Raw genomic sequence first — 15,666 nt, forward strand, 5'->3', positions numbered from 1 at the left:
GACTCACCACTGCCTGACATTCTGCATAGGATGTGCCATTCAAGTAGTCCCTGGCGCACTTTTTGAGTTCATCGTATGCATCTGGTAAAAGTAATTAAAATACAGTTGTAGCTCTTCTCCGAAAAACATGGGAAAACATAACTATTTAACTTATTTGTAAGGAAATATGATTTGTCTATTTCGCCTCAAGTAAAAGAAAGCGAAACAAAATGATAAATTTCTGATATATATATTTGAAACCGGAGTGGGTCATATGGCCTCGACCGCGCGGGGTAGCCGCGGCTTCCCCCCGTAAGAGGTTCGAGTCCTCCCTCGGGCATCGGTGTGTGTGTTGTTCTTGGCGTAAGATAGTTTAAATTAGATTAAGTAATGTGTAAGCCTAGGGACCGATTACCTCAGCAGTTTGATTCCATAGGAACTTACCACAAATTTCCAAAAAATTCATATGGCCTCAAATTTCCGTGAAAGGGAAGACGAGCAAGTAGAAGAAGAAGTTTGATTCAGCTACAGCAAAGGATGTCGCGAACACTGAACGGAGTAGCTGGAAGGAAGCTTAATAAGAGTCAGTAGAAACGGTTTTTCTGCTAGATCAATGTATGTACCTTGAGTCTGCTGGTTGAATGTTCGGCTATTAGAAGGTCGGTGTCGTCCTATAGCAGAATGAAACCAATGCCGGAAGGTACGCTTCGTCCGCAATTTTAACCTGTGCGGACCTCAGGGGAACTGGAAGAAGAACTTTTCTGTTGATACATCTTTTTATGTTGACGCCCAGCTGTCATGGAGACAGCTGCTGTAACGGATGGACTGTTCTCCACCCACGGTGTTCATTAACACGAATTTTTTTGTCTTAACTGTCAGGATACAAAAGTGATGCACCGTTTCAGTGCCATATTTATACATCAGATTGAGAAAAAAAGATGAGATGAGACAAATTTCATGGTGATTGTTAGGTTATTTGATATTACATATTAGTAGATAATGTAGTTTAGGAACATTTGCGCAACAGGGAACCAGTGACACACAAGGCAGCTAACTGGACCAATTCATCCATTCTTGCCCTGGGCACATTCATTTGAGTCTGCCGATACCAGGACGCATAAGAAGTAGAAAGTGTAATGAATAATTAGATATTGCACATAGATTAAATTTATTTCATATAAACGTTTGTGATATATCACACAACAATTTAATAATTTATATAGCATATTCTAGAAATAAAATATACTATTATACCTCTCTTTTTTCTGTCGTAGAAAACACACTTTTCCACAGCCACTAGAGGAGCAACACTTGCGTATGATCACAAATAAATAAAAAATATGTAAATAAATGTTCGTTAACACACTAAGGAGAGAATACTATTTATAGTTTGTAATATTATCTCTTAGAAGGCAGAATGTCGTTTTTTTTTTGTTAGAAAGCTGTCACATTTTTCGTGTCTGTCAAGCTGTATAGACTACCTGCCTCATCCTGGCGTAGCGCGCGAAGCAGCCGTAGCACGCGTCATTGGTCGTGGATTCTGTGCACAGCGGCTGCACTAGGTCGTCGAACAGCAGGCTGCCAACACACAAGCAAAGCATCACTTTGTTAGCCACTTTCTTAAGAGTGCAATAAAAGCAGTGCGAATTCCCACACGTGACAGGCCTGTAGAGGTGAAGCTACCCTAGTATCCACAAACTAGGGAAAATTACTTTACTAATCATTCACTATCACCAAGACGGTAAAGCAGGTTACATATGGCACTTCAATTCTAAAACAATCTTCTACATAAACAATACATAAGTACAGATGAACGTAGCGAAAATACCTACAGAACTTTACGTTACTGTAATCTGCCGGTCTATGTAAAGCCGGCGCCAGAACCTAAAACCTTTCGCTCTAATAAAGTTAAAAAATCCTCACTAATTCAAACACAGATAACCAATAAAAGAAAATTCAAAACAATGAAACTAATAACCTTCAAAGTCATAATTGAAAGAATAATCTTTTAGGCCTTAGTAAAACTTTATACGCGACATTCGGCGATCGCAGAGCAAGTGCCCACCAAATTCTGAATAGGCGAGGTATTTACCGAGGTGTCGATGAGTACTTGCCAGATTTAGGCAGAATGTCTAATGAAGATTTTACTACCTGCTTTCTGAAGTGCAATCAATGATCAATAAGAAAACTATAAAGTCGAGAAGATAGGTAGCTGTTACAAGATATGGTACTTATTACAAGCTTTGAAGGCGTGGTAGCGCTTTGGGAATAAAAAAATATCGCAAAGAAAATAGGAATTTATTGAAGTCGTTGGTCATAAACACTAGGAGTCTACAGCAGCTATAAAATCTTTGTAGTCAGGACAAAACTGTAGAAGATATAGACCTTTACGTAAGAAATTCGATGCGCTCAATATCGCAGAAATCATTGCCCTTAGTGAAACTGTACAAGGACCACGAAAATGCTGTCTCTTTTACTTCAGGCCATTAGTTTGGTCAGAATAAACTTTTTTTTAACTTTTCTGGAAATTATTTAGATTGAATAATGGCAAGAAGGGGTGCCGACAGTACTTTTTCCTCGATCCATGTCTGACAGGGAGAACCGTTCACCACACACTGTACAGTGGATTGTGCAGTATATGTATCCCGACGTAGAAACATGTAAGTGATAAAATGAATCATTCAAATCAGAAGAGTATGAATGATAAGTTCAAAATCAAAGAATTTACCAATGGAAGAAAATAACAGCCCTGAAATACAAATTAACATAAATCTGAAGGCATAATTTGTTACATAAATGTTTTGATTACATTCTCACAAGAGTGAATACAATAACGAATGGTTGCTCACCCAGAATGCTTGTGAGCAGAGGCAACGGGTGGACAACATTCACGAACATGTATAAACTATTATTCGTCCAGTCTGATATGGCACCAAAGGCCAACACAATGGGAGAATGGTGAGCACATAAAGTGAGTAGAGGACGAAGGCAGTTTCTAGAACAGTTCTAGGTCCCCGGTACAGATTACAATACTTATCACAGATCATTTTCAATTCCATATGTGGTAAAAAGAGGTGAAGGAACAGAGAAGCATAAAATCAATGACGCATTGATGCCTAATTATAAGGATAAGAGTCATACTGTAATGACATAAAGCAAAACTGGCCACTTTACCTTGGAGTTTTGTTTCTCTTCAAGCAGCAGAAGAGGTCAGAGACAAAATATTTTGTAACAGAGGCATTAATGCTGTGATGCTACCAGTATGTAGGATGCACGCTGACTTTGTTCCCTTGTAGAGAGCTGCCTGTGAAGTTTCTCTGGGAATGACAGTGGGTGCAGCCTTCTTAGCACATCTGACTCACATCTGAGTGCAAGGCTCATATCTAAAAAATCCAGATGCAGTGAGATAGACTGCAAAATTTTACTTCCAACTAAACTACTGCTGTACTGTAAATACATGTATATTCAGTACAGAAAGTAGAGTAAGAAGAGTCCTTTGCTAATGGAGACTGATTCAGACTAAACAGCACTTTTCATATAACAAAAAGACTTGAAGACATGACCATTTGTAAGATAGAGAGATTTCCACTAACAGCTGCTTGAGACATGAGGCAACTGGCTACACTTCCACAAAGTGTACCTGACCCAGCACTGTACTAATAAGAGAAAGACATGAAACATCAACACAAATACTGATGCATTACCTACGTTTTAATCGATTACTCTACTCAATAACTGAGACACATTCGTGGAAAGTTGATGCAGACAAAAGGTCATCATTTTTAAGTATTGCAAGTACATTATGTTCAACATAGTACAAGGTATAAAATTTTGATTCAGCCATTTTAACTGACCTATTTCTACCACCTAGAATTTTTTAAGCAACCCTTGTTGGCAAAATCCGCCATCTTGGAAGAGATATGGCAATGCTGCATGTGAGAATAGAGGGGGAGAGGTGGTAGGAGAGGAGGGAGGAGGGCGTGACCTTGAAGGGGGAAGGTGGAGAAGATGACATGGGAGGGGGGAGGTAGGGATCAGATCCTCGTGACACTGTTGTTGTTGGGTGACCCTGAACTGTCCTGGAAATCACCTTCATCCTTTATTAATTTGGGTGCTAGGTCAGCAACTACTTGACTTTCAATGGGCACTCAGTCTAATGTGTGACAGTGCGTTAAGCTATACTTAATTTAATGTAAGGCAAGAAAGAGACAGTCCAGAGCCACTGTCAACGATAGACCGTTTCAGGCAACCAGTGTAGCACACTACACTTGGCACTGTTCGACCAGTCTTTTACGTCAGGTGATAGAGTGTATTCAGAATTAAAATATATGCTCAGGTGCACGAAAAATCTTCCCAACACCTGGAGACATCACGCTAATACATTGTAACACCTACTCTAGCCTTGATAACAGCCTCATTATGACAAAGAGGAGAATCCAAAAGTTTCTTCATGTACGATATGTTCAGCTGAAGCTGCTCATTGATGATCAGATCACATAGAGCTACCAAACTGCGGAGATGTTGATTGCTACATTTCATCCACCGTTCCCAGTTGTTCTAGACATTTTACATGGGATTAAGATCGGGTGATCTGGCGTGCCAGACGAGGTGTGGTACGGAGCCTGAGTGTTAGACAACCCAGGAATGAGCACGTGCAGCCCTATGAACACAGCTGCTGGCATCTTGGAAGATGGGAGTGTTTCCAGAAAACTCATCATGAAGATACAGAAGAAAGAGCAAAATCGAGAATGTTGAAATAAACACAAGAGACTCTTTTTATGGTCACTATTCACACGCCAAGCTAAATGACTGCCAGTAGTACACCACCCCCTGTAGACGTGGTAGGCAGCCCGCGTTGATACACTAACATATCGGCTAGTTTCCATCACTGTGTGTTCATGGACACGTCTCAACACAACAGCTCCGTTTTGCCATTCTGTCACGCATCCACTTCGACCAATCTTACTGCACTTACTTCCATACAACCGACTGGCGTGAATATACCTCACTGCCCTGACTTACATCAGCGTTTGACGTTACATGACAGCCTGGTGCCAACTGAACGTCATATACAGCTCTCCAAAGCGGCTAGTATGTTCTTCTAAGGGCGTGACTGTTTTTTCTCCTGAGCTTATATCAGAATGGAGCAGTCTACTTCCACAGTAATAACCACGGATGAAAATAGATGCTAGTAATAGAAACAACACAAAAAAGACTGCCACTCATACATACTATGGTCAGGGAGACCATGAGGTATAAGTTCAGTCGCCTTATTAAAAAAAAAAAAACTGTATGTACATACAAAACTCCCTCTCGTTGCTCACCAATTTTCAGAGCCCATCACAAGTAACATGACCTTACAGTAGTTTCAAAATCTATTACATTAACCTTGCAAATGATAGTTAAAAGATTATTAACAAATCACTATTGTCAGCAAAAAGTAAGATAATGGCAGTATGTACATAGCCTAACATCAACAAAACAGGGAAAACAGCAATGGTTTCATTTTAGGCCTAGAGTCTGATAATGTAAACATACAGGGTGTCCCAGGAAGAAAGGTCAATTTTCAGCGATATGACAGGAACGAGCATTCGAAACAAAGAAGTCTATCAAACTTTGGTTCTGAAATGCAAATCTTAAGACCTATGAGGACTTTTTCATTTTCGATACTGTGAAACAAATCTCTTCTACTGCAAGCTCTTCCCTTTCTATATATTGTGAGAAGGTAGTACGGTCCCAAGCAAGAATAAAATTGTATAGTAAATGTGGTCTCTAAAATGCATACCTTAAGAGCTATTAACACTTGTTCAGTATGAGATCAAACAATGGAAAATCCAGGATGTAATATAACAATATTATGAAAAGGGAAGTTGCTACTCACCACATAGCAGAGATGCTGAGTCGCAGATAGGCACATCAAAAAGTCTGTTCCAGATAAAGCTATCGGCCAGTAAATCCTTCGTCAAAAATATACCACACACACACGCACGCACACACACACACACACACACACACACACACACACACACACACACACACACATACACACATACACACAGACACACACACTCACGCAAACGCAACTCACACACACGACTACAGTCGTTTCAGTTGCCTGAGACTGCAGCCCTGTGCGTGAGTTGCGTTTGTGTGAGAGTGTCTGTGTGTGTGTGTGTGTGTGTGTGTGTGTGTGTGTGTGTGTGTGTGTCTGTCATCTATTTGTGACGAATGTCTTACTGGCTGAAAGCTTTATGTGTGACAGTCTTTTTGTTGTGCCTATCTTCGACTCAGCATCTCCATAATATGGTGAATAGCAAACTTCCTTTTTATAATATTGTTCAGTAGAAGAGATGTGTTTCACAGTATTTAAAAAATATGGTTCAGATGGCTCTGAACACTATGGGACTTAACATCTGAGTTCATCAGTCTCCTTCAACTTAGAACTACTTAAACCTAACTAACCTAAGGACATCACACACATCCATGCCCGAGGCAGGATTCGAACCTGCGGCTGTAGCAGTCGAGCGGTTCCGGACTGAAGCGCCTAGAACCGCTCGGCCACCGCGGCCGACCCATAGTATTGAAGATGAAGTGCTCATAGGTCTTAAGGTATGCATTTTTGAGCCCTTTTTTACTAGATTTTTACTTCGAATACGTTTTCCTATCATATCCCTGAATAATGACCATGCCTCCTAGGACACACTGTGTACTTAATATACCATGGATAAATTCTGATTTGTTGCCCATGACAAACTGGAGCAAGAAATATCAGCTTTAGGGAAGAGAGTTGTTCAAAATGGTTCAAATGGCTCTGAGCACTATGGGACTTAACATCTATGGTCATCAGTCCCCTAGAACTTAGAACTACTTAAACCTAACTAACCTAAGGACATCACACAACACCCAGCCATCACGAGGCAGAGAAAATCCCTGACCCCGCCGGGAATCGAACCCGGGAACCCGGGCGTGGGAAGCGAGAACGCTACCGCACGACCACGAGATGCGGGCGAAGAGAGTTGTATCTCCAAATACTTTTCTGACTTTTGCCTATTTTCCAGGCCAATAATAGAGTTGTAAAATTTTTATTCTATTTTTAAATGATAGGATTCACTTTTTGTGGGATTCAGTCTTTTTCCGAAATTACAAAAATTTCTCTGTGAAAGTTAGTTTTTTCCAAATTTGAAAAAATAGGTTTCACAGAGTAACTTGGTTATCTGCCTAGGAACAAATATTCTATTGAAATTTAAAAGTGTTACCATCGAGAAAATACAATTTGAAATAAGAACTATTACAAAATAATACAAATGTCCATTTGCAAGGCCGGTAAAATTGTTAACACATTAGAGAAACTCAGTTCATTTAGAAATGTCACATGTTTCGTGGTAGGAAACCTCCTTCCATTTCAAGGTACAAGATGGTGCAAGACCGACGAAGTGTGGTCCACAGGTTATATAATTTGTTTTAAAAATATACATAATTTTACTCACCGTAATATTCTGTAACTAAAGGCTTAATAATGTCTTCCAATATATTATATAGCACTTAAATTTGTAGAACTCTAAGTATTTTCAAATGCTACACGAAACACAAACCCGTGTCTCACAACAACAGATGCAGAATAAAATGATGGAAACTGCTTCTGGCGGTCTCTAGTGCCCATTCTTTCCACATAATTATGAAATCAGTCACTAGATTAAAACACCGACCAGGATACTCCATGTGTTCCTAAATACACTATCCTCAAGGTACAACACCATCCTCTACTGCAAATAACAAACAGCTACAGAAACGTCTTTATTAATATTAAGATATGTATTTTGTTAGTAATATTACAAATATAAATAGCGTAATCTCACATCTGTACATATTATTATACAAAATTTTTACATGTTATTCACAGAAAATACAATGACCCCTGATGATGGTGAAACTTCACCGAAAAACGTATGAGTGTTAAAGAAGTATTTACGTTTGCTCAAGACAGAATACTGTTACTGCAATTATATATTTGAAAGCAAAATCCGAAAAAAGTAAGCTTCAGCCAAAGGACGAATGTATTAAGAAATCACTTAAAGGGTCAGAATGTTTCGATATTTTCAGCTGAGAATGTGTATTAGAATCGTACTCTTTACGCAACACAGCGAGAGCTCGTGATTATGAAACCAGGAACATGCATCTGCATTCGTGTACTCTTTTCATTTCATAAAGGAAAAAAGTACTTGTTGACAACTGTTGTTGTGGTCTTCAGTCCGGATACTGGTTTGATGAAGCCCTCCATGATAGTGTATCGTGTTCATGTCTTGTCTCTCTGCGTTACTACTGCAACCTACATGCTTTTGTGCCTGCTTACTGTTTTCGATCCTCGGTTCCCCTCTTCAGTTTTAACCCCACACGCTTCTTTCCTTTACCATACTGACGATTCCTTAACGTCACAGGATGAGTGTTATCAATCATCTTTTAGTCCTATCGTGCTATAAATTTCTTTTACCTCCAATTCGATGCCGTAACTCATCATCTAATCTTCAGCTACTTCTGTGGCACCAAATTTCTAAAGTTTCTACCTTCTTCTTGTCTGAACTCTTTACCGTCCATGTTTCGGTTCCATACAAGGCTACACACTCCCGAAAAATACCTTCAGCAAGTACTTAATAATATTCAATTTACATTCACTGTCAACAATTTTCTTTTTTTAGAAACTTTTCATTTGCTATTGACAGTCTGCATTTTATACCCTTTCTACTTCGGTCATTGTCAGTTATCCTGCTCGCCCAATAGGAAAACTCTCAACAATCAAATATAGAAGATGAATCACTTTCTCGTCAGTCCAGTGTTTAAGGCAACATTTTAAAAAATCAAGCCGCAGCCTGACGTCAGAACCACTATTTTAATGCAGTAGAACGTTTATATGGAGCCGAACGACGATTGTGGAGTATGGAATCTGGCAGCCAAAATCGAATTTCTAGAATCGCTATTGGAGTGCAAAATTGTTGAAGTTTCTGTAAAAGAAGGAAAGAAGATTAGTGTTTAACGTCCTGTCGTCAACGAGACGAACACAAGCTCGGATTAGGAAAAGAGTGGGAAGGAAGTCGGCTGTGCCATTTTCAAAAGGACCATCCCTGATTTGGCTCGAACCGATTTAGGAAAATCAAGGAAAACCTAAGTCTGGTTGATCAGACGAGGATCTGAACAGTCGTCTTCCCGAATGCGAGTAAAGTATGCTAATCACTGCACCACCTCTCTCGGCGAAGCTTTCGTGGCTACTTATTCACGTATTGCTTGTTGGCTTTGGTCTCGTGATCCTCTTCCGATGTTTGTTTAATAATTTATCTGACGTTTGGCCAGCACAAGTCGCTGGCATTGCCAGAGATTCACACACTTGCTCGCCACCAGTAATGTCTGTCAGTTGTGCTGACGAAACGTCAGAAAGGTCGCAAATGAAATTAAATACGGGTCCACCTTTCTACTAGTACACAATTATTGTTTTGCTTTAATACCCAAACATGTTCCACCACAGTTGTGGCTTCCCCAGTGGGCTTTTCTCTTTTATTGTATATTGTTTATGTCCTGTGGCTGCCAACCGAAGTCAGCAACAGGTCATTAATACACCACGCCATCATTGCTGTATTTGGCTTGTCCTGAGCTTCGGCTGGTTTATATTTATGTGTCAAAAGTGTTTTTGTTGTTTTTGTGTAGATGAAGTGACGTTTTCTACAGCTCATTTGTGAATCCTGCGTCTTGTTATATTACCATGGGTTGCAGATACGTTTCATTGCACAATTTACCTTTGTGTGTCCAAGCGACAGCACCGTAACAAGACGCAGGATTCACAAATGAGCAGGAGTAAACGTCATTCCAACTACACAGAAACAAAAAATACGTTTTTTACGCAGATATAAACCACTGTATTAAGGGTCCATTCCCATCAGTCAATCTATAAAATTAACGATTTTACGATTTTTTTGAGAAAACGAACGAAGCAAGCAACGTAAATCTTTTTGAACATTATTCATTGATTATTGGACAACATCTTCCGATTTCTTTAAATAAATTCAGTCAGCATTAAGCCCCCCATCCTAGCAGTTAAAGTTGTTCTGTCCAAAATGAAGTGTGTCCTATGAAAGATGTAGTTTTGTCGTGTGTTTTTGGCCACTCTTTTTGCAATCACTAACGAATAAATTAAAATAAAAAATTAGACTATTACTCCTTGCGGACACGTCCGAAGAGTAATTCACCCAAATTTTAAAAAACATATCGATATTAGTGTGCACGCAATCCATTATGTCAACTTGAAACACACTTCATCTTAAGCTGACGGAATGGATTATGGGCGCACTAAGAAAGATATCTTTTTGAAATTTGGCAGAATTACTCCTCGGGCATGTCTGCGGGGAGTAGTAGGCTAATTTTTAATTTAATTTATTCATCAGTTATTGGTAATAGCATGACCAAAAAAAGTCAAAATTGTATCTTTGTCTCAAACCTGTGCAATTTGATATTCTTTTTTTCAGATTTCAAAGAAACTGTGTTATTACTGCGTGTGCAATATTCTATGGATTAAAGAAATTGTACCGGCCAGTGTGGTCGAGCGGTTCAAGGCGCTACAGTCTGAAACCGCGCGATCGCTATGGTCCCAGGTTCGAATCCTGCCTCGGGCATGGATGTGTGTGATGTCCTTAGGTTAGTTAGGTTTAAGTAGTTCTAAGTTCTAGGGGACTGATGACCACAGCAGTTAAGTCCCATAGCGCTCAGAGCCATTTTTTAAAGAAATTGTTTTTTGATTACAGATAAGATTTCCAGACTGCAGCACTTCGATCATGGGCACACCTCATTTTGGACAGAGCAACTTTAACTCCTGGGACGGAGGGCTTAATGATTACCGAATTTCTTTAAAAAAAATTAGATGTTGTGCAAGAATCAATAAATAATGTGCAAAAAGATTTACGTTGATTGCCTCCTTAGTTTTTCCAAAATAGTCGTAAAATCACTTATTTTGAAGGCTGACAGAGGAGAATGGACCCTTAATTTAGACCTGAGGCTGATTTCAGTTGGCAGTCACAGGATACACACAATGTAAAATGTAAAGCCCACTGACGGTGCCACAACTGTGGTGAACCCTGCTTGGCTATCAAGGCAAAACAATAATTGTGTACTTGCAAAATGGTTGACCTATGCCTAATTTCATTATTATTTTCTGAAAGCACGGGAGGAGCTGAAAATTCCAATATGATAGTCAGAAAAAGTATTTAACAAACGTCGGCCGAACATACCGAAACGAAAGCCAACAGACCGTACGGCATTGGAGCGTTTGGACGAGCAACCAAATGTGATATTGGAAAGTCAGTTTGCTAAATACAGTGGTCAGCAGGGCACACGAAGGTCATGATTATGAGGAGCCGCAGCGAATACGTGCCTGGTGGTGAACTCAGAGGCCATCCCCAGCCCCTGTGCGTTGAAAGCACTGACGGAAGCAGCGAGCAACGTAACGGCGCCGGCGAGCACTGCAGGTACGGCGGCAATGGCTGGGACTGTGAGGTGGCGCCCCGCGCTGCAGCTATATACCCACACACACACCCGGATGCGCAGCCTTCAGCTTCCGACCTGACGTCACGGCATTCGCAGAAAAAAGAACGCCCGCTTCGTTACCTGCACTTATACCCTTGAGCCTAGTGTTTTCCCGCGCTGCTCACAGCTCGGCGCCGCCGCGTCTACCGCCACACAAGTATTTTCAGACAGACCAAGAAGGCGCAGTGATTGCGTGTACACTTGGATCCTACCATACCCAGGTCAGATTTTCGATGCTCGTGACCCGTTATCTCAAGTGTAGGTAAAAGTTACGATTATAAATATCTACCATGTAACTCATCGGGCAAAATATTAGAAACTCGCTAACATGAGCAACGGGCCGCTTGCGGGTATCGTAGGTGGTGAAGATCTGGTACCAGACGGTCATGTCGCCCTCTACTACTAGTCATGGTAGTGAAGTGGTGTACACATTCCAGTCGCTTTTATGGATTAGCGCAGTAACACGTGGAGACGTGACGGAATGGAAGAAAGGAGTTGTCGTGTTTGGGGATGCCCCTGACCACACCGTGAATGAAGTTGGCCGATTTCGATTTTATCCGTACTGGATGAGAGGTCGTGGTTATGAATGTCAATGTTAAAAAATATATCGGCTCAACCACTTGTTTATAGTGTAAAACACTAAGATTGACGCGTTTCGGAAGTCAAGCTTCCATCATTAGAATAATAAAAAGTAAAAGAACCTGTTAAAACTCGCTAAAATGGAACATGCACAAGGCACGATAAAATTAATAATAAAATTAAAACATCGTGGCTACTTCCCTTGTTGCAGCCGTGTTGATACAAAATAATTCCTGCCATCCTAATGGCCAGACACTTTCTGCTTTTAGATCTTTGTGGATTGAGCCTTTAGAGTCCCTATGAATGAAGAAGACAGAATGACTGAGCTGAGCATCGGGAAGCAACTAGCCAGAGCTAACGGATATCACCAAAACGTTGTCAATAAACTAATACGACAGAAACAGCTCGCGAATGCAAGGAAGAATACAGCAAATAATATTACGAGAGTCACATTACCATACTTCGGTGATATTTCGCAAAAAGTGGCTAACATTTTCAAACCTTTTAAAGTTGATACCGGTTTTCAGACCAATAATACGTTGAGGTTTAAACTAAGAAATAATTTACAGCAGGAACGCGATAAATATGAGAGAGCTGGGGTCTATAAAATTCAGTGTAACACGTGCAAGGCGAGCTATGTAGGCCAAACTGGTAGGTCCTTAAAAAAACGTTACAAAGAACATAGCGATGCTTTCCGGCTTAATAATTTCGAAAAGTCAGCTGCAGAAACGCATATTTGGAAAACGGGACACCCCATGTTGAGAATAGATCAGGATCTCGTTATTTTACATAGACAGGACAAAGGCAAAAAGCTGGATCTACTAGAACAGCTGGAAATTACGATACATAGCGTGGATAATCAGAACACACTGAATGAACAGCTAACTGGTGATACAAATAACTTTTTCAAACATTTCACTGGTTTCTTTTAGTAACTACATTTTTAGCAATTGGCAGGATACGATTGTTTCATGAGGTCCTTGGAACATGTATACGTTATCTGTTTGTATAGATATCTCTGTGACTTCCTTGTTTACTTGCGTGTGGGCTCACTCGCGTTTCAGTGTCGTGTTTGGCTACGTGGTGTGTGGTATCAACGAAGACGCACGGGTGGTTTACGACGATAGAGGAGAGAGCCATGTAGTTAGATGTTGAACACCATAAGCGACACCATTTTAGTGTTTTTTATATTTTGACAACTATGTGGAGATGCACCTTGGAAGACACGGTTGCAACAAGGGAAGTAGCCTCGATGTTTTAATTTTATTATCAATTTTATTGTGCCTGGTGCATGTTCCATTTTAGCGAGTTTTAACAGGTTCTCTTACTTTTTATTATTCTGATGATGGAAGCTTGACTTCCGAAACGCGTCACACTTAGTGTTTTACACAATAAACAATGTTTTTAACATTGAAGTTGGCCGAGTTTTTGGCTTATCAACGCGGACTACCAGCGTATATGCAATGGATGGTGTACCACTCGCACCAATGTAACACAGTGTGAGAAAAGTGGTCGTAATAAGATACTAACGGACAGTTACTGCAGATATGTGTCACGCCTTGTCAGTGACAATCGGTTTCAAACGCGACAGTAATTGCCGCTGTCAGTAAGAGTAGATCCATTTCAAAGAGTTTCCTTGTAGCTACAAATATGCCGGAACTTACCGACAACTTCAGTATAGAAACGGGGATTACCGATCATGATTTCATTATAGCAAATATAGCTACGAAAGTTAATAAATCAGTCAAGAAGGCAAGGGAAAATTTTTTCTGACAGATAGAGCAGATAAGCAGTTGTTAGCATCTCACTCAGACAGTAAATTGAGGTCACTAAGTTTCAGTAAGATCGGCGAAGTTAAAGCAGATTGTAAACTGCGATCTGGAGAGTTATCTGCCTAGTAAGTGGATTAAGGCTAGAAAAGACCCACCATGGTTTAATAACGAAATTCGGAAAATGCTGAGGAAGCAGAGGCTGTTGCACTCTCCGTTCAAAAGAGAACACGCAAATGGCGGTAGGTGAAGGATAGTAGAATTTTGGGCGTCTGTGCTGCCACTATCATACCATAGCAAAAGATCGGGCAGGGAAACCGAGAATATTCATATGTAAAACCGCTAAGCGTGTCTAAGGCTTTCATCCAGTTGCTCATTGACCAGTCTGATGTTGCAGTTGAAGACAGCAAAACTAAAGCCGTTCACGCAGGAGAATCATACAACATACGATCGTTTGACCAACGAACGTACTCTCGTACGGATGACATAGTAAAAAGCATCCCTGGCGTAGAGAAACAACTACGAGAGTTGGAAACAAATAATTTGAGCTGCCGAGAATTGGTTCAAATGGCTCTGAGCACTATGGGACTTAACATCTGGGGTCATCAGTCCCCTAGAAGTTAGAACTACTTAAACCTAACTAACCTAAGGACATCACACACATCAATGCCCGAGGCAGGATTCGAACCTGTGACCGTAGTAGTCGCGCGCTTCCAGACTGTAGCGCCTAGAACTGCTCGGCCACTCGGGCCGGCCTGCCGAGAATTCTTCCGGGTCGTATGGTCGTGGTCCATGGAGCTCTTCTATCCCTGCCGTTTCGTCCAAAGCTACGTTCGATATCTTCGGAGGTGCTCCTGGTTCTGCTGAGTCTTGCCGACTGACTAGTCGGACGTCGAAGAACGTCCTATATATCGTGGAATTTAGGCGTGGTCTGGATTTCATGTAATAACAGAGATAAATCTTGTCAAGGATAAATAAGGACAAATAAGTTCCCGGGACCGAATGGAAAAATGGCTCTGAGCACTATGGGACTCAACATCTTAGGTCATAAGTCCCCTAGAACTTAGAACTACTTAAACCTAACTAACCTAAGGACATCACACATACCCATGCCCTAGGCAGGATTCGAACCTGCGACCGTAGCAGTCCCGCGGTTCCGGACTGCAGCGCCAGAACCGCTAGACCACCGCGGCCGGCTGGACCGAATGGAATCTCAGTTCAGTTTTACAAGGAGTACTCTACGTCTTTGGCCCATTACCTAACTTGCACTTACCGCGAATCTCTCACCCAGCGCAAACTCCCATGCGACTGCATAAAAGCGCAGGTGATTCCTGTACATACAGGGTGACAATTGTTGAACTATATGAAAAAAACGTAAATTAGTACAAATTACGACGTGCACACACTTTATTCAACATGTAAACGTCACTAAACATACTCTTATTTAGGTTATGACATGTCGAAATCAGTCTCACTTTTGATAATGAGGAAGAAATCATTTTCCAAAACTTCACGTACCGTTCGGAAGTCACCGTGCCATCAAGGAATATCGCACCGATTATTCCGTGACTGGAGATTGCACACTACACAGACACCTGTTGAGGGTGAAGATACATCTCGCGGATTCTCAGTCCCCCAAATGCGCCAGTTTTGCTTATTGACGAACCCATCCAAATGAAAGTGGGCTTTGCCGCTAAACCAAACAACAAATCGCATATTAATTCCGATAATGCCCCACGGCCTAACGTGCAGTTTGAACGTCGTAACGCAACCGTTC

The 15,666-nt window shown here is 40.9% G+C and overlaps 1 protein-coding gene across 1 annotated transcript in view; it reads right to left on the reverse strand.

Moving 5' to 3' along the window:
- LOC126248264 (uncharacterized) overlaps nucleotides 1–11,420 on the reverse strand; it is a 127,410-nt gene extending 115,990 nt beyond the window's left edge. Inside the window, exon 1 of the mRNA XM_049949118.1 lies at nucleotides 11,390–11,420. Within this exon, the coding sequence (XP_049805075.1) occupies nucleotides 11,390–11,412 (23 nt within the window). The 5' untranslated portion in view covers nucleotides 11,413–11,420. The remainder of the gene's footprint in view (nucleotides 1–11,389) is intronic.
- Nucleotides 11,421–15,666: the final 4,246 nt, after the last annotated feature.

Source organism: Schistocerca nitens, chromosome 3, assembly GCF_023898315.1.
Source record: "Schistocerca nitens isolate TAMUIC-IGC-003100 chromosome 3, iqSchNite1.1, whole genome shotgun sequence".
NCBI classification, from domain to species: domain Eukaryota; kingdom Metazoa; phylum Arthropoda; class Insecta; order Orthoptera; family Acrididae; genus Schistocerca; species Schistocerca nitens.